This window comes from Rattus norvegicus, chromosome 20 (genome assembly GCF_036323735.1).
Source record: "Rattus norvegicus strain BN/NHsdMcwi chromosome 20, GRCr8, whole genome shotgun sequence".
Classification (NCBI taxonomy): Eukaryota; Metazoa; Chordata; class Mammalia; order Rodentia; family Muridae; genus Rattus; species Rattus norvegicus.
In genome coordinates this window covers 19,314,238-19,332,378 of record NC_086038.1, presented here as the reverse complement: position 1 = coordinate 19,332,378, position 18,141 = coordinate 19,314,238, and the positions used below count along the sequence as shown (strand labels likewise).

The 18,141-nt window shown below is 48.2% G+C and overlaps 1 protein-coding gene and 1 long non-coding RNA gene across 18 annotated transcripts in view; both read left to right on the top strand.

Moving 5' to 3' along the window:
• Nucleotides 1–6,182, top strand: part of Rhobtb1 (Rho-related BTB domain containing 1) — a 128,986-nt gene extending 122,804 nt beyond the window's left edge. For all 13 annotated transcript variants that reach the window (XM_039098734.2, XM_063279165.1, XM_039098733.2 and 10 more), the window contains 3 exons: nucleotides 465–553; nucleotides 3,311–3,416; nucleotides 3,894–6,182. In XM_039098734.2, the coding sequence (XP_038954662.1) occupies nucleotides 465–553; nucleotides 3,311–3,416; nucleotides 3,894–4,063 (365 nt within the window). In that variant the 3' untranslated portion in view covers nucleotides 4,064–6,182. The remainder of the gene's footprint in view (nucleotides 1–464; nucleotides 554–3,310; nucleotides 3,417–3,893) is intronic.
• A 3,682-nt stretch (nucleotides 6,183–9,864) lies between these two features.
• LOC102554932 (uncharacterized) lies at nucleotides 9,865–17,676 on the top strand. 5 transcript variants are annotated; one of them, XR_005497490.2, is made up of 5 exons: nucleotides 9,867–10,820; nucleotides 12,318–12,469; nucleotides 13,095–14,732; nucleotides 15,835–15,913; nucleotides 17,437–17,676. It is a non-coding gene; the product is annotated as an uncharacterized LOC102554932 (long non-coding RNA). The 5 variants fall into 5 exon arrangements; XR_010061097.1 differs by having other exon boundaries at nucleotides 13,095–15,005; nucleotides 15,835–16,297; XR_597380.4 differs by having other exon boundaries at nucleotides 9,870–10,820; nucleotides 13,095–15,005.
• The last annotated feature ends 465 nt before the right edge of the window (nucleotides 17,677–18,141 follow it).

Genomic DNA, 18,141 nt, shown 5'->3' with positions numbered 1-18,141 from the left:
AGGAAGGTCTGGAGGATTCTGAGGATTCTAGAAACACAGGCCAGAACCCTCTAGCACAGTGGTTCTCAACCTTCCTAACACTGTGGCCCTTTACACTTCGTGTTATAGGGACCCCCTCAACCATAAATTTTTTTCATTGCCACTTTGTACCTGTAATTTCGATACTGTAATGAATCGTAATGGGAATATCCGATATAAAGGATATCTGATATATGACACACGCATCCTCCAAACGGGCTGTGACCCACAGGTTGAGAACTGCTGGCCTAGAGACCTAAGTGCCTTGCTTGGAGACTGACAGACCACACCGGTCAGAATCAGCCCTAAATTCATTTCCAGTGTCTGCCCAGAACTATATCCATTACCTCCTGTTTTTTTTCCGGAGGTTCCAGACCAGCCCCTCCAGGCCAGACATCTGGCTTGGGGTGGGCATTTTAACCCTGTCCTGCTCTCTCTTCTCCCAGAACAGCATGCCGTCCAGGAGCTCACTAAGGCCGCTGTGAGTGGTGTGAGCATTGATGGTGAAGTACTCTCCTACTTGGAGTTGGCGCAGGTAAGTTTGTGGGCTTTTACCTACTATCTCAAGTGTATGTCCCAGGAGCCCACTTTCTCGCTGACAAAGCATCCCACTCTCACATCTGCCCAAATATAAGATGTCCCAGAGGTGTGCCCGTATGCACAGAGTTTTACGTTTCAGTCGACATTCCATACCTGCCAGAAAGAACAAGGACGGACCCCTCCCTCCAATATCTGTCTCACCCTCCTGAGACAGTGGTTTTATACATGAGAGAACATTCAGCTTAGGGGGAAATCTTGCCTCTTCCTTCTTTGAGTTCTTGGCCAAGAACGGGCAGCTTCTAGAACATTCTGTAAAGCTTTGTACATGCCTCCACCCCCCACCCCGGAAACAAACAGTTTGCCAGAGCTCCCCTGGAGTTTTCTAAGGTCAGGTTTGTTAGTATCAGTGTCCGTGATCCCTACACAAACATCATCCATGCATGCGCACAGACGTGCAAACACATACCCCTACACACGCTTCTTCCAGAGAAAGGTAATATGCAACTAAAGCCTTGGTCACAAAGATAAACTCCACCCCCATCTCTTCATCCGTAAGACGTGAAAATGGCAGTCCAAGACCTGCCAGCCTTACAGACTGAGAACCAAGGGAGAAAGATTGTTCAAGAAAAAGCGTGGAGCGAGGATGAAAGGTTTTCTAACACCTCAGAGTGTGCGTAGGCAGAATGATCCAGTCCCAGTGTAGACGTCTCAACAGCTGTTTACACTCTGGGGACAAAGGATGCGAAATACGTTCTAAGCGTCTGATGTTTTATTGTGCGCATGCTCATGCGTAAGTGCGTGCGTGCGTACAGACGCATACTGAGTGCGTGCGTACGTGCATTTTCTTTTCTGCCTGTGGAGTTTGGCTTCCTTTTCTCAGTGCTAAGTCTTAGGTCAGGGTGTTTAAATGGACATTTCCCAATCACAGAGGAGGAGGTGGCCCGAACTATAGCAGGTGTTGCTCAGTCCAGCCAAGTGTGGTCAAAGGTAATCGCTCCATTCATGGGGAGAAGGTAGGCTGGGACTTGGACCAGCCAAGTCCCTCTGGCTTGACACTTGACAAGTACTTGTTGCATGATCCCAAGTCCCTCAACTATCTCCAAGCAGCAGATTCCCAGCATTCAAAGGCGCGTGAGAGAAACAGACATAAACACAGATTCCGAAAGCCCGACCTAAAAACCCATTCAATGAGGGCCGATAATGCATTGCAGTAGAAACCCCCAAGGCTTCATCGGAACTAGCCGTCGAAAATTAGAAGTTGAAGGTCTTGGGACACCCCACCCCCACCCCCAGTTTAGGACTGGTTTCTCTCCATAAGTACGCTTCATAGAAGAAATTGAATAGGCCCAGAATGCCCTACTGGACCGTTCAACTGGGAGTAAAGATGTGACCTTCTGCCACCTTCCCTCCTGGCCCCTCCCCACCTGCCTTCCCACCCGTGCCAGGCTGTAGTGTGACTACTAAGCCCGGACAAACCCAGACAGGAAGTAAGCATGGTGTCTTTGTCTTAGCCTATCCTTTAGCCCCTAACCCAGAGAGGATTTCAGTTAGTGGAAACCCTGGTCTATTGCTGCAGTTGCTGACTCCCTGTGGCCCGTTTGGCCGCCAAAGACTGTCATGGAGCTCAAATCAAGGAAGCAAGTCATGCAGCCCGTTCCCTGAGCTATCGCAGATCCCCACCCAGTACCCCACTGCCCCAATCCTAAACTCGAGTCAAACTGAACACACAGAGAAGCTGGAAGGACCAGCCTCCAACCATCTTCAAGATTGGGTTTGTAGGTTCTTTCTCCCTGGAGTGGCTTTCACAGGGTGACTAGCCAAGCCTCAGAAGAACCATGCTGTCTTTCCCAAGTTCCTGATTAGCCCAAGAAACATACAGGATGCATGAAAGGGGCAAGGGTATCCTGCCAGATCTGAGAAGATATGGGGGGAATGGACAGTCTGGTTTGGGGACATCAGCTGTCACCTCCCCAGGCTCAGGAAAGCTGGGGAGCATTCAGATTCCCCCACCTTACCCAGATGGCCGTCCTTACACAAGCAGAGGGCAGGTACAGGACGGCCACTGCACGCTGCCTTCTCCTCTTTCCATCTTTGGCCCCAGCAAGCTGAGCTCTGACATGTGACACGGAGGATTCCATTGCTAAGGCTCTGTAAACAGAGATGACATCGTTTCCATCTGCTGCCGGCTGGTACCTTCCAGAGGGCATGCTTGTTCACCTATCGCCAGAGGGCCAAGGGGGCAGGCAGGGCAGGAGAGCCCGGCATACTCGAAAGTCTTCAGTGCGATATGGAGTTTGTTTTGGGGACCGTCTATCTCAGGAGGGAGCAAGGGGAGGGTACATGAACACTGTATATGGCTGACATCAGAGCCATAGTCCAAGTCAAAACCCTGAGGTCCAAACGAGTTTTCCTGTATTACAGACCTGTATCTCCCTCCACTCTCTCTTCCGCACTCATAATGCTCCTAGTTTCTTTGACTTAGTTTTTGTAACATTTATTGCCCATGCGCATGCGTGCGTGCGTCCCTGCGTGCATGTGTGTGCGTGCGCGCGCATGCGCGCATGCCATACCTTGCCTTTGGGAGTCAGCCGAATTGCAGGGGTCAGGCCTCTTCTTCCAATACAGGGTCCTAGAGATCAAACTCAGTTATCAGGTTTGGCAGCAAGCGCCTTGACCTGCTAAGCCATACCACTGGCCCATTGCCTTGCTTCAGCAAACAGAGACTGACCCCAATCTGGTCCCCTTCCTGCAGTTTCACAATGCCAACCAGCTAGCCGCCTGGTGTTTACATCACATCTGCACCAACTACAACAGCGTCTGTTCCAAGTTCCGCAAGGAAATCAAATCCAAGTCAGCAGGTAAGAGTGTGTGTGCAAGCTCCCTGCCACTCATCCCTTGCCCTTTCTAAATAAACCCTTGGGAGGGACCAGACTCGGTGGACACTGCATGGTCAGTTCCCTTTGAGTGTGCGGTAGTCACATATTCAAGTGACGGACCCAGAGAATTTGTGGTTGGGGGATCTCTTTGCAAGATGTCTTACAGAAGAGGGGAGTGGAATCAAGGGTACCCTGCCTCAGAGCATGCCAAAATGAGCCCCCCCCCTTATTTAGGGGTGCATAGCCAGGGTCAAGCTCCAACTCTGGAGAAAATCAAGTGGTTTGGGGTCTGCGTGCCCAGTATAGATCCTCCATGTTAGACTTCAGTGTCAGCATCTGTGGTGAGCCTTGTCAGCCATGTTGGGAGGTTTATGAGTAGCGTAAAGCAGGACTTAGCATCCCGGACAGTCTTTGGTCAGCAGGAATCACAGACAGTATTTCGCCCCTCCCTCCGTCCAGACAACCAGGAGTACTTTGAACGCCACCGCTGGCCCCCTGTGTGGTACCTTAAGGAGGAAGACCACTACCAGCGTGTGAAGAGGGAACGAGAGAAAGAGGACCTGGCGCTGAACAAGCACCATTCGAGGAGAAAGTGGTGTTTCTGGCATCCGTCCCCAGCCGTGGCCTGAGGAGGAGGGAGAGGGGACCGTCATCCGCTGAGGCCACCTCCACCGTTGACAGCTCTACTGTTAAAAACCAGCCTCCTTAGCCGTCCGCGCAGTTAGGGTTTGAGGCACTGGCTTTTCCACTCGTGTGCATTTATCTCCACCAGGATCAAAGAGAAAGCTTTGATGCCATCAACAGGGCATAAAAGGAAAACTGACTGACTTTCCTCTGAACCCTTCAGACCCATAATGTCCTCCCTTTTCTTTCTTTTTTTTTTTTTTTCCTTGTTAGGAAGCTTTAATACACTTTAGTCCGTTATTTTGTTCCTTTTTATACAAAGACAAAACAAAGCCCAGCTTTCCTGTCCCCAGATTCCAGATTGGAGAATATTTTTATAAGGACTCTTGTCTGTCGCTGAAGTGACAATACTGTGTATTCCTCTCTTTTACAGGCCACACATTGACCATGAAGTTGCTCCCCACCCCCACCCACGAGTCTCTCGGCCCATGTGCCCGCCGAGCGTTACTCATAATTACAGAGTTATCCTTTTGTTGCGAGGTAAAGGGGTGGGGCTGAAATCACCCGAACTATAAGCTAGAAGCGCCTAATCTTTGCTCTGATGAGCCACTGGTGTAAGTTCCTATTCACACGATTTCCTCTGTAAGTGCTTGTAATTATAAGGTTATCTGTGCCATATAAACTATGGTGAGGGCAGATATCCTACCATTTAAAATGTCTAGATTTAAAGAGGCTAAGCCTTATAATCATTAGAAGGGCTTATTCAACCCCAGTCCTGTCAGGGGCAAGGCTGACTGCCAGGCCTGCGTACCTACAACAACGGCCAGCCAAGTCCTACCGTTGGATAACCGTGTCAGAGTCGGTGGCTTTCGATGGTCTCTGATTTCGCTGTGCTCCCACCAGCAAACCCTCCTGGGGCCTGAAGAGAGGTAAGGGAAGGGGAAAAGACTCATCCCACTGGCTACAGGTCAGTCACCTCGGCCTCACGGCCTCACACCTACAGCCAACTTCACTTTGTAAGACAAGTATTTGTATTTTTTTTTTTTTAATTTTAACTCTTCCCAGGGAAAATTCAGGTCACCACTGAAGTAGGCCAAGGCAGGGCACCTGCTTCTTAGAGAGGTCTCACCAGGGAGCCTGTGAAAGCACAAAGCTGGGGGTTGGGTCCTGCCTTCTCCAGCAGGGAAAGGAGTCAGTTACTAAGAGCATAGGGAATGGTGCTATTCCGAGGTAGTTCTGACCCCGTGCCCCTTGGGAAGGTCAGTGTTAGAACAGAACTTGCAAAGCAGGGGAGGTCTCAAGAGGCATCAATATCATTGCCTCTCCGCAGATTAAAATGTTACAGTATACACACTTGCACACACACACACACACACACACAACCATCAGAGAGTCACAACTCCACACCTGCCACAGGATGTCGTGTGCTAGACACTGGGGCCCATCCTGTTGGGAGGTCACCTTACTGATGCTAAGGGCTATTGATTTTTTTGTTTGTTTGCTTTTTGGTTTTGGGTTTATTTTGTTTTTTGTTTTGTTTTGTTTTGTTTTGTTTTCTCTGAAGATGGGAAAGAGACAGTTGAGTCCAAACTCCAAATGCCATATGGATTTGGAAATCTGTGTAGACCACAGGCAGGTGTTTGTTTCTGGCATGGCCACATTCCAGATACAAGAACGTAGAGAGACCCAGCAAGGCACCACACCCTCTCATGGCAGAGAGGGAGCAGTGGGGCAGGGTGAGGGCCAGCTAATAAAGCCTCCCCTCCCCCCCTTAACTTTGTTCATAGGGCAAATGGCTGACGGAAGGAGAAGGTGGGTAGGTTGAGAGGGTATGCGTCAAGACTTGGGGAGAGGTAGCAGATAGCCGTCTTGAGGCTCTGTTTTCAATGAGTAGTCCTAGTCGACCTTAACCAAAGCTCCATCCGATTGTATTCTTGCCAAAACACAACAGACACATGCACGAACATGGGGCGTAAGCAATAATGTCCTCTCGTGTTCTCCACGGCTGCTCGAACCAAGTGGCTGGTTCATTTGGTTGACACTGATTCGCCTTTAACCATGACGGTTCCTGTTTTTTATTTCACAGAAAGCCAATAAAATTGTTTAGCTATAAAAAAAAAAAAATCACGTCTACTTTTGTGTAAAATCCTCACAAGTGTTTTAATAGCGTTTTGAAACCTATTGGCACCCAAAGGTGCTTTGCGCCCTTGGCGTCTGTTGAACTACCAAAGCATGAACGACTGCCATTTGTGCCTAGCTATTTTCAGCAGAGATTCCCAACATATAGATGGAGGTGTGTGTCTCCTTGGCTCTTTCTTGGACCATACCATGGGCTACTTGGCATCCTGTGGTCTTGAGGAATGGAGACCATGACGTCTCCATTCTGTTGGAATGGTTGTAATGGGAGTTTTGAAAATCCTGACAGCAATGAAATAAAAGGTCTGGACTGGTAGACCTGCAAGGAAGTTCTTCAAATGCAAGTCTGAGAAAGACTCTGGAAGGCACCATAACGTCTAGATGGAGGGTTACTTACAATGGAAGCAAGAGCTTTAATGAGATCTTACGGAGGGGCTGAGTTCTTTGTAACTGCATGGGAAAAGAGTCGACCCTTGGGGGAGAAAAACAGCCTTGGGGGATCAGCAACGAGATGTGCCAGTGCCTCCCGTGCCAATGTGTGGTCCCAGCTATGGGACAACGTTGCACATAGACACACCAGTGCAGTCAGAACCCACACACAGTTCTACTTCAATTCTTCCTGGAAACCCGGAAACCTGGAAACCCTGCATGAATCTCAGTACGTCTAAAGAAGCATCTTGGAGATTGGGGGGTCGGGGGGGGGGGACACCACAGATCCTACTGGCTTAGAAGGAGCTTAAATATTCTAAGTGTGAACAATCAGCTTCAAAAGCTCAATGATCCTAAACTTTCAAGTTATCCAAATTCAGCTCTCCTGTCTCTGACACTGGCTGAATTGCACCACAGAGGAAACACGTTCCTGAAATGGATGCTTTGTAACTCAAGACTCACAAGCCTTTCTCTTGAAATGTATGTATGTATGTATGTATGTATGTATGTATGTATGTATGTCAGGTCAGATTCTGGTATGCAAGCAGCAATGTCTTCTTTCTGGAAGAATTTGACTGTTGCCTAAAAGTTGTTGTAGAGGTAAAGGTTAACCATAAATAACGTGTGTGTGTGTGTGTGTGTGTGTGTGTGTGTGTGTGTGTGTGTGTGCGTGCGTGCGTGCGCGCGCGCGTGTGTATTCATCTGTAACTGTAGCAGTGTGTGTATTTGTAATTAGCAGTGTGTGTATTCATCTGTAACTGTAGCAGTATGTGTATTTGTAATTGTAGCAGTGTGTGTATTTGTAACTAGCAGTGTGTGTATTCATCTGTAACTGAAGCAGTGTGTGTATTTGTGACTGTAGCAGTGTGTATATTTGTAACTGTAGCAGTGTGTGTATTTGTGACTGTAGCAGTGTATGTATTCATCCATAACTGTAAGTAATCACAAAGCAACAAGAAGCAGAAGCTCATGAACCGTCGGAGCCATTAGCAAAAAGCATGGCAGTTGGTTAAGCACCTAGGTCATGGCTGTGTGTAACCATACTTTTGACTTTTATTGGATACTTTTCCCTCTTCCACCCTACTCCATCCTTATCCTTTCCAACACCAGGTGGGAGAGAAAGAAGGTTAGAGGGGAAAGAGGTGTCAATCTCTTCAGACCCCTTCTTGCCAATTAAGGCTTTTGAGTTCACTGGGGCAAGTCCAATCTCAGACGGCAAGATATCTCCAACCAGCAACCCAACAAAGAGCATCCAGCCACAGCATCAAGAGCACCAACAGGGGGAATAGCAGCCACCACAGCCTCTGGCATTTTTATACCCTCTTAAAGAGTCCCCAGGACTACAAATGTAAACTGTCTCTAGCAGGCGAAACCACGTCCCTGCCAGAGCATGGGACAAATCATAGTCAGCTGCTGTGGACTACCTGAAGCAGCCCATATCCCACACCTTTGATCAAAGCAAAAAACACACTCACGTGACCTTTCTTATTTTTAAAGAAACCCAAATTCGCACTGCAGCTGTGTACTTTTCCCAAGGTGCTAATTTATGAGATGACCACATATCTCAAAACCCAGTTGACTGTCTTCATGGAGTCTTTGGTGTTCGCTGCTATAACGTTATATATGACAAACCAGCACTTTACAAAGAATGTGAGTTTATCTGGCTCGGGACTGTGGAGTCTGAGAAGTCCAGGAGCATGTTGCCATGTGTTGACACATGGGGAGAGTCACCCAGCTATATCACACCATGGCAGAGAATCCTGTGAGGCCAGACAGAGCCAAGCACTCGGTGCAGTGTCTGCCTTGATTAAGGCAAGTCTTATCCTCCACCCATAACTGTATGCTCAGTCTCTGCCCTTAAGACACGCAAGCATCCTTAGATGGCATGTGTTCCGTGCCATAAGCATCGTACAAACGTGTTCCACAACAAACTCCATCTGTCCTCTGCTTCGACGACTCTCCTCTGGTTTGGAAACCCAGGCACGTGGCAGTATGTCTGGTCCATCCTTTGCTTCCGGCTGTCCCCCTAATAGTTCACCCACTTCTGTCCTGCTGGTTCCGGCTACGCTCATTCTGCACATGTTATCGTGCAAAGCCAAAATGGCTGGAAATGAAGCCTATTAGTTGCAATACATTTTCCCATGCTCTTTCAGATCCATTGAAATATTACTTTTCAATTGGTCCAATTGGGTGGACCAATACTGAGCTTCACCCCCATTTTCTTTCCCCTTCCACTACTAATCAATCAACACCCCCCACCCCCACCCCCACCCTCCACCCTCCGTCTGAGCTGCTGAGCAGATGGACCTACATGGAAAGATTGGCTTTGATGATAGAAGTCCTGGCCTACCCCTGTTCCAAGACAACATGATTCAGCTGATGCTGACCGGCTCTGACCCAGCCAGGCGACAGGCTGTCCTCTGAACAGCAAGGAGAGAAACTAGGTTTAGCTTCCTGCCACCTGAGAAGCTTAAATAGGTTTTCCTGACAGTGCATGTTATGAGCTATAAGGATGAGTTATTTGGTCCTGTCAGGCCTTGCTTTTTTTAGGTCATCTAACCCTCATGAAAGAAAGAAAAAAAAGAGAGAGAGAGACAACTTTCTGATAGTCCCTTGGATATTAAGATTCCTAGTTTCCTAGCTTTGAAGGATTCCATGGTTTTTATTCTGTTCACAATACACACAGGTATCAAAACATCGTCTTGCACACCGTTAATCTGTGCAATCGAAATTTTTACTTGCCAGTGATACCTTGGGGCTCAGGGGTAAATAATTCCCTGGCGAGCCTGTCCACATACACTGCAAACTGCCTTCTGAGTCTTTATCATTACAGATAGCTCAGGAAAATAGAACCAGCCTCTACTGCAGGTCGTTCACACTGCCTTGCAAATCCTCCATACTCTGTCCAGGGGCAGGCGGGGGAAGAACTTCTCTTTCTCCTAGTGCTCTGTCCTACGTGGTAAATACCACCACTTACACGGATGACTAAGGCTTGGAACCTCTGGTTGCTCTGTGGGTCTTGCCCCAGCGGAATGCTTTGACCCCATTCGCCACCAAGATACCCGTTCACTTTAAACTCCTGAGTGATTTCTAAGTGGAAAAACAGCGGAAATATTTAATTCTTGGAATAAAGGGCTTCCATGAAAGAGAGGAGAGGAAGGGAAGGTGGGAGGGGAGAAGAGGCCAAGGGAAGGGAGGGGAGAGGAGGGAGGAGCGTACCCCTAAACGGGGAGCCGAGTCTCTAGCTCCAATCACGGGGTGGAGTGCCCCCAGGAATCACGAGTAGCCGGTCTTGATGTAACAGCAAGAGGTAGCTTTTATTAACGAGATCCCTATTAGCGGGATCCCGGGTCGATACGTATCTCACACAGGAGACAGAGGAATCGACCCCGAGCTTCCAAACTCGGGGGTTTATATAGGGGAGGTTAGGGGCATTCGCTCGGTTACACATGATTGGTCATTTCAAATGGTGCACAGTTACTTTCGGCGCGAAATTACATCAGCAAGGAGTATGTGCTATCTAGCAGCTCAGCAGCGTGGGTAGGGTGGCTCATCTCACTCAGGGGGATGACTCACTTCTGGGGAGTGAAGGAAGGGGAGGGGGTGGCTACGGATGGTCAGTGTCCTTGGGGCTGGTAGCTGGTCCGGCAAGTCCTATCTCTGGCTCTCCCTCAGGCACGTCCAGCCCTGCAGTCCAGTCCGGACTCTGACAATGAGTAACCTTTTTAAAACTCTAGTTCTACAGGAGGATGGGAGAGTGAAAGACCCTCAGATTGAGGAGACTCTCGCTCCAATCCTGAGGACACCCACCACCCCACGAACACACGGGACTCAGTCTTGATGTAAAAACAAGAGGTTTACTCGGGATACCAGTGCAAGAGGAAGTGAGAAGAGGAAATGGGAGGGGGAAGTAGTGGAGAAACCACTGTGTCCTGCCTCCCTGGAATGCCGAGCTGCTGCTTGCATTGCCCCATTTTGCTGACGTCTGGATACAGAGCCAGGGTGGTTAGACTTCCGGTATGCTAATTACAATACGTTGCCTTGGTGCTCTTTCCGTTTCACGCATATGCTTCGTTCCTATACCCAACTGGGTAGACCAAAGCTGCGCACCTTGACTCTGCCCTCCCATAGCCCAAAAGATGAAGGACAGGACCGTCTTAACCAGGTATTTGGAGTACATTACAGCCACGCACCAAGGTAAGAAAGAGCCTTGGGTTTGTCTTTCCGTTTTCACAGTGTTTTCTTACACAGACCCTGAGATGAAGGCTTACATGCAAAGGATTTACTTAGGAAATACTCGTGGAATGTGAATAGAAGGGAGGGATAAGAAGCAGGGTTGGGGGCGGGGGATGGGGGCGGGGAGGAGTTCCACTCAACTGGCCTCAAGGATATTGGGGAAGCCGGCTACTGAGTCAACTTTGCCAAGTACTCAGGAGATGCTGGGGGCAGCAGATGAATGTAGGCCCTCTCGGGTGGGAAAATTAGGAGAGTGGCCCCAAGAGCACACACACAGCGATGAACCATGGATGTAAGCTCTCAAAACAATTGCGATCCCTTTGGGGGTCTCATATCAGATATCCTGCACATCAAATATTTACATTACGATGCATAACAGTGGCAGAATTACAGTTATGAAGGAGCAATGAAATAAGGTGCTTGAGCGTCACTACAACATCAAGAACTGTCTGTCACAGTGTCGGGAAAGTTGAGAAGCACTTGGGGGTTTTTTGTGTTTTGTTTTTGTTTGTTTGTTTTAAGATTTATTTATTTTATGTTTGTGTGTACACTGTTGCTTCAGACACACCAGAAGAAGGCATCAGATCCCATTACAGATGGTTGTGAGCCATCATGTGGTTGCTGGGAATTGAACTCAGGACCTCTGGAGGGGCAGTCAGTGCTCTTGACCGCTGAGCCATCATCTCTCCAGCCCGAGAAACGCTGTCTTAAAAGCATGGGGACAGAGGAAGGGGCATCAGGAAGACCCAAGGACACCTGAAAGGGCTCAGTCACTTTTACCTCAGCATATTTATCCTGGGATCACCGGCTTCCCAGACTGGTTGATACACTCTGTCTCCTTTGAAGCTCGTGTTGAAATTTGAATGCCACAATGCTGGCATTTGAAAACAAGGCCTTCTCTAGGTCACATGCAAGGAATCAGTTCTCCTTCTGAACAGGTTTAGATACAAAAAATCAAATTCTGTCTCCTCCCACATATGGCCCCTCAGCCCCTCCAACTCTTCCCACAGGCCACTGAAAACACAAAGCCTTCCATAGCTCTAGCATACAACCTTGGACATCCCAGACCCCAGAATGGTGAACCAAATAAACATGTCTGTCTGTCTGTCTGTCTGTCTGTCTGTCTACTTGCTTGCTTTGATAGTTACCTGGCTTCAGATACTTTGTCTGAGCAACAGAGCCCAGACTAAGGCAGAAGAGGCCCACTGATAGAAATACTGCAGGCAGGGAATAACTGTGGGTAAAGAAAATTCATCCCTTTGCTACTCATAGAAACCTCTCTAGTCAGTTCAAGGAACATCAGTATATAAGTTCATCTGAAGTTTTCCAAGCCAGAGAACCTTAAGCAGTCATCCTCCCAGCCCCAAACATACATACAGAAGACGGTACCTGAAAAGGCACCGTCAGCTTTGTGCTAACCCGTGTAAAATTATATCATCATAATTCTCATTAACACAGGCAAATTTCTGCCACACTCATCTTGTAAGCTGGTGGCAATGTCTGAAAAACGTCCAGAATAGCAATTCTGAGTCTCCTTTGCCACCGCCTTCCTCTCCCACGTACATATTGAACCAGTCCAGGAGATGGCTGATAGAAACCAGAGCTTTGAGGTAAGTTTCAAAAATGTGTGTTTTAGCAGGTCTATGTGGCATGTGCACTCAAGCGACTGAGGAGTGTCAAGAGTTTGAAGCCAACCCAGGGTACATAGTTGGACACCGTTTCAACAGAGGAGATTTTAAGAAAAGAAATTAAAATTGTATTTCTTCAAATATTTATTAATTCTTTGGGAATTTCACCGTGTATCTTTATCACAATTCCCCACCTCCCCACTCCTTCCTCCAACTCCTCCCAGATTGAAAATGTATACTTCATTTATCAACCCATTCATTCCCCACGAGTTCATTGCCTAATTCTTATTTTCCCGTTATTACCTATAAAGAAATAAAATACCCATTGCTCAGAGCCTACGACTAGACTCTCCTAGACCCTGGGTTTTAATAAATACCAAAGAACACCTCCTCTGGCTCGAATCCTGAGCAGGCAGTGGCTTGCGGCATGAGACATCTCTCTTGGGATAGAAGAGTTGGGTGACACAGAATCTTCCTGCAGTTGGCTGGTGGAGGAGAGAGGAAAAAGACTAAGCTCGCCCCAGTGAGCATCTATTTACTCTCTCTCTCTCTCTCTCTCTCTCTCTCTCTCTCTCTCTCTCTCTTTAAATTTTTATTTGTCTCTCAGTAACAGGGACATTGATTCTCTGTGTGATGGTCACCCGTGGGAAGGCAGGCTCTGTCTAAAAATGGAATTCTGCTCTTGGTCCTATGGGTATTGTCTTTCAACTGTATTGGCTTCATCACCAACTGGAAGAGAGAGAAGAGAGGAAGAGGGAGAGGGAGAGAGAGAGAGAGAGAGAGAGAGAGAGAGAGAGAGAGAGAGAGAGAGAGACTGTCTTTTAAACCATCAGGACCAAGCAAGCCTTGGAGAAGACTGTATGAAAACATGCTTCTACTGGGAATATCATGAATGACTCAGAATCCACACAGGAGATTGGGACCTTCTGGGTCTCAAAACCTTCTAACCAGAAGCAGCTTGGGAAGGAAAGGGTTTGTTTGGCTTAAATATTATAAATTTATATTTGAGGAAGCCAAAACAGGAACTCGGGGCAGAAACCTAGAGGCACAAAATGAAGTGGGGACCATGGAAGGAAAACACTGCTTTCTGGCTTGCTCAGCCTACTCTCTTATACAAACCGGGACCACCTGCCTAGGGGGTGACACCACCCACAGTGGACCTGGCTCTCTCACACATCAATCATCAAGACAGTTCCCCACAGGCATGCCCAATCATGCCAATCTGATGGAGGAAATGTCTCAACTGAGGCTCCCTCTTCCCAAGTGACTCTGACTTGAGTCAAGATGACAATGAAAACTGAACAACACACCTGGAACCTTCTTTATCTTAAACCTGGAGAAAAGGCGGCTACTGCTTGACTCTCTGAAAATCCAGTGGACCAGCCTGCAGTGCACACAAGTTGCAGGTCTCTATGTTTTAAGTTGAGAGAAGCAGACCATATCCAGTGTTCGATTCCCACAGCCATTCAGATAATCCAAGAGCTCTGAGGCTAAGCTGACTTTCCCGGCCACTGAATGCTGCCACGAGATAGGCTTGACCCAACTATTATTATAAGTCATTACGATTCATCCAGGACTTTTTGAACATCTATGTATCCAAAATAGAAAGAGGCTCATTCACTGGCATCCGAGAGCCGCACAGATCTGGCTGTAACAATAAGAACACAGCATAATTAATGGTATAGGTCAGCTGTGGTAAACAGGTCCTGTTTCTTCTGCTAAATCCAGTCAGTCATGAATGGTTGTCTTGTGCAATTCCGAGGTACAATCCAGGGTCAAGGGCAGAGAAACTGAGATTGCCTCACCATGTGTGACATGGCTTGGAGACAAGGACTAATATTACAATTGGTCTGTACTGACGCCAACCTAGTGCATGCTGGGTACTTCTCTGAGCACCAAATGGTGGAATTTGCAACCCATGGCAGGAGACACACACTGAAAACAGCACACATGTATCTCCAGGGTACAACAACTATGAAGAAAACAAAAGAGTTTGGGAAAGAGTGTACTCTCCAGCAAGTAGAGGGAAGGGGGACTCGAGTAGAGCTCTGAGCCCTGTGGATTGCAATTTGGGAAGGATGTCTAAGAAACGGTGTATCTCAAAGCAAAGATTCGAAAGCTGGACATGACCCGACACAGGCGCTGGAACGGACCGGAAGTGTCCACGTGCAGTACTTTGTGCATCTCAAGTGACACCGCAACAGAGCTTTTAACTGCAAAGGTCTCTCCAAATAAGCTGAGTGAGGTAAGTCACGTAAATGTATGCAGACAGAGCGTCCAGAGGCTGAGGAAAAAGCATGCGCCAAAGCCACAGGCAAGAACGCACTTGAGATAGCAGAAGTTTGTCGGGAGGACCGGAAGCGGGAGGACCGGAAGCGTTGGTGGGGGAGTTGGTAAAAGAACGTGCTGTACAGGATCTCCGTAGCCAACAGGCACTCTTTGAAACCGAGACTTTGGCAGGGCCTGGTGACACGCCCCCTTCGTCCCAGCACTTGAGGGCAGAGGCAGTTGAATCTATGTGAGTTTGAGACCAGTATGTTCTATAGAGGGAGTTCCAGGTTAGGCAGGGCTACACAGAGAAATTCTGTCTCAAAACAAATATATATATTTAAAAAAAAGGGCAGACTTCCAGGTCGGAGAGCAACAGAAGAATACCATTTGGCCATGGCTCTAACTCAGGTCTCCCATGGACTTTTTACCAGAGAAGCCTGAGAATCAGGATCCTTGAGCCTCGGACAACACAGAATCAAAACCCTGATAGAACGTTGCCGCTTGTTGTTGTTGTTGTTGGTGGTGGTGGTGGTGGTGGTGGTGGTGGTGGTGGTGGTGGTGGTGGTGGTGTGGTGGTGGTGGTAGTGGTGGTAGTGGTGTTGATGATGGTGATGTGGTTGTTTTTCTCCATCAGTTAGAACCGCAGGATGCCAGGGGTCTGGGGGGAAGCAGGGGATGAAGATAGGGGTGAGAAGGGGTTAGCAAGCTGACTCTTAGTCACCCGGCTAGCACAAAGCATCTTCTGTTCCTCACAGTCCTCCTATCTGGAATACCTTCCCACTAGCACTGTGGGTATTTACCCAAGAATAATGGGTGATCTTGATTGTTACCTTGATTGGCTCAAGCAACAGAACTATCTAGGGAGTTAATGAAGCACACTTCTAGGGGTGTCTGAGAGGGGTTCTGAGGGCTCTGGCCTAGAGAATGGATTAATCCCTGATGTTTGGTGGTAATACTGAGATATGTGAAAAGAGTTGAGTGTCAGGTGGAGGAAGTAAGCCACTAGGGGCATGGCCTTGGGGGCACCCTGGCCTGTTCCTGAACATATTCTCTTTGCTTTCTGTCCATCACTACAGGTTCCTACCAACAGGGTGCTCTGCACAAGCCCACCAAGGTCAAGCTACAATGGGTTTGACCCCTAAAACCATGAACAAAGTAAGTCCTTTGTTCCTGGACTTGTGTCCTCTACTGGGTCACAATGAGAAAAGTAACACCCAAGGCTAATGCAGTAGTAAGTGTGGTGGTTTGACTATGCTTGGCCCAGGGAGTGGCACTTGGAGTGGGTGTGATCTTGATATTGTGGGCATGGCCTTGTTGTTTGTGGGCATGGCCTTGGTGTTATGGGCATGGTCTTGCTGGAGGAAGTATGTCACTGTGGGAGAGGGCTTTAAGACCTTTGTCCTAGCTACCTGGAAGCCAGTCTTCTCCTAGCAGCCTTCAGATGAAGTTGTAGAACTCTCAGCTCCTCCTGCACCATGCCTGCCCGGAAACTGCCATTGTCTTCCCACCTTAATGATAACGGACTGATCCTCTGAACCTGTAAGCCAGCCCCAGTTAAATGTTGTTTTTATAGTCGTTGCCTGGGTCATGGTGTCTGGTCACAGCGGTAAAACTGTAACTAATACAGTTAAGTAAGTGGCCGAATTAGGACTAGAAATCTAGTCTAACAACTAAAACTCACAAACTTCATGTTTGAGAGAGCAGACCCAGAGAGGCTCTCTAACTCACAGGATTAGTATCAAGGCAGGGACCTGAAATAAATTAAGGACTCACCCCTGTCCCCTGCATTGTCTTGCAAGGATCCCAAGATCCATATAGACTTCCCCTAGGCCACACAGAGCCAGCTCAAGGCTTCTGAGTTCAAGGCTGGTTTCCTTGGCTTGTGTCACACAATTTCAGGTATTTCTGAATGCAATCTATCCCGGTGCCCTTCTGCCTACTGATAAGCGCTCGCGCCTGCACACCGTCCCTCTCACACACCTTCCCTCTCACACACCTTCCCTCTCACCTCCAAAGCCTCTTATCATTGGATACAGAAACTCTGCGTTAAGTTTCAGGGTCCTTTTAACAAAGTGTATCAAGTTACCACCCTGACGGCTGGCTAAAGTTTAACTGGGATGGGATTCTGGAGTCATCCAAAGTTCACAGCATCTGCAGTTACCAGGAGATGAGCCTTGTCAGGCCCACGTGGGCTTAATGGATGCAGGTTTGCTCTCAGGAGAGGCCCACGCCAGTTGAGTTTGGTTATTTCTTTACTAACCCCTGTTTTGAAGGCTGTTTGAAAGAGTTTAACTACCGAAAACCTCCTGCCTGCCCTCCAGTGTCTGGGCTGTAAATGCAAAAATGAATGGAAGGGACCTGCATCCTGGAACCCACCACTCACATAGGTTATCAGTTTGAGCCTGCGGGGCACTGAACAGGCTGGGGGGCTCAGAGATCAGGATCAGAGGCAGAGAGGTCAAAGCTGTCCATCACTGTGAGGGAGGGTGGGTGTGTCGCTCAGGCTCCTCCTCCCGGATATAATACTGATTCTGTAAACCTGGTTGCTCACAGCCGTTTTGACCTGGGGCATAGAGACACGGGGGCGGGGCGGGGGCAATATGTAGACAGATCTGTGCTCATGATATCAGGATAAGCAGTTAAAGCCGAAAGTTCAATCATTCTATTATACCCTCCAGCCATGAGGCGACGCCTCAGCCCACCGGCACCGTAGTAAGAAGGAAACATGAGGGGCAGGAGAGATGGCTCCGCGGTTAAGAGCACCCGACTACTCTTCCAGAGGTCCTGAGTTCAATTCCCAGCAACCACATGGTGACTCACAACCATCTGTAAGAGATCCGATGCCCTCTTCTGGTGTATCTGAAGACAGCTACAGTGTACTTATATATAATAAATGAATAAATCTTAAAAAAAAAAAAGAAGGGGGGTTGGGGATTTAGCTCAGTGGAGGAGTGCTTGCCTAGGAAGCGCAAGGCCCTGGGTTCGGTCCCCAGCTCCGAAAAAAAGAACCAAAAAAAAAAAAAAAAAAAAAAAAGAAGGAAACAGATAAATAGGGCCTGGCTTCTCTGTTCTGGGTGCAGTGAGGTGCACAGAGCTCATGCAGCATGGAGCCCAACTCCGAAACCCACCTTCTGCTTCCCATCTGCCTTTATCTTCCTCGGATAAAATGTGGTAGAGTTTGTGTGATACCACCTCTTACAGAGCATCTCTCCTGGGCTAAGTCTGTCTCCTTCACCCAAGGACATTTGAGTTTTGCTTTGTATAGCGGTCTCAGGCTCCAGCCACGATGAGCAAGAGAACAGCTGGTTTCATCGCCACCCAAAAGCACACCCCGTCGTGAATTATGAGGTCATCAAAGCACACAGCGCAGAGTGAGATGACCC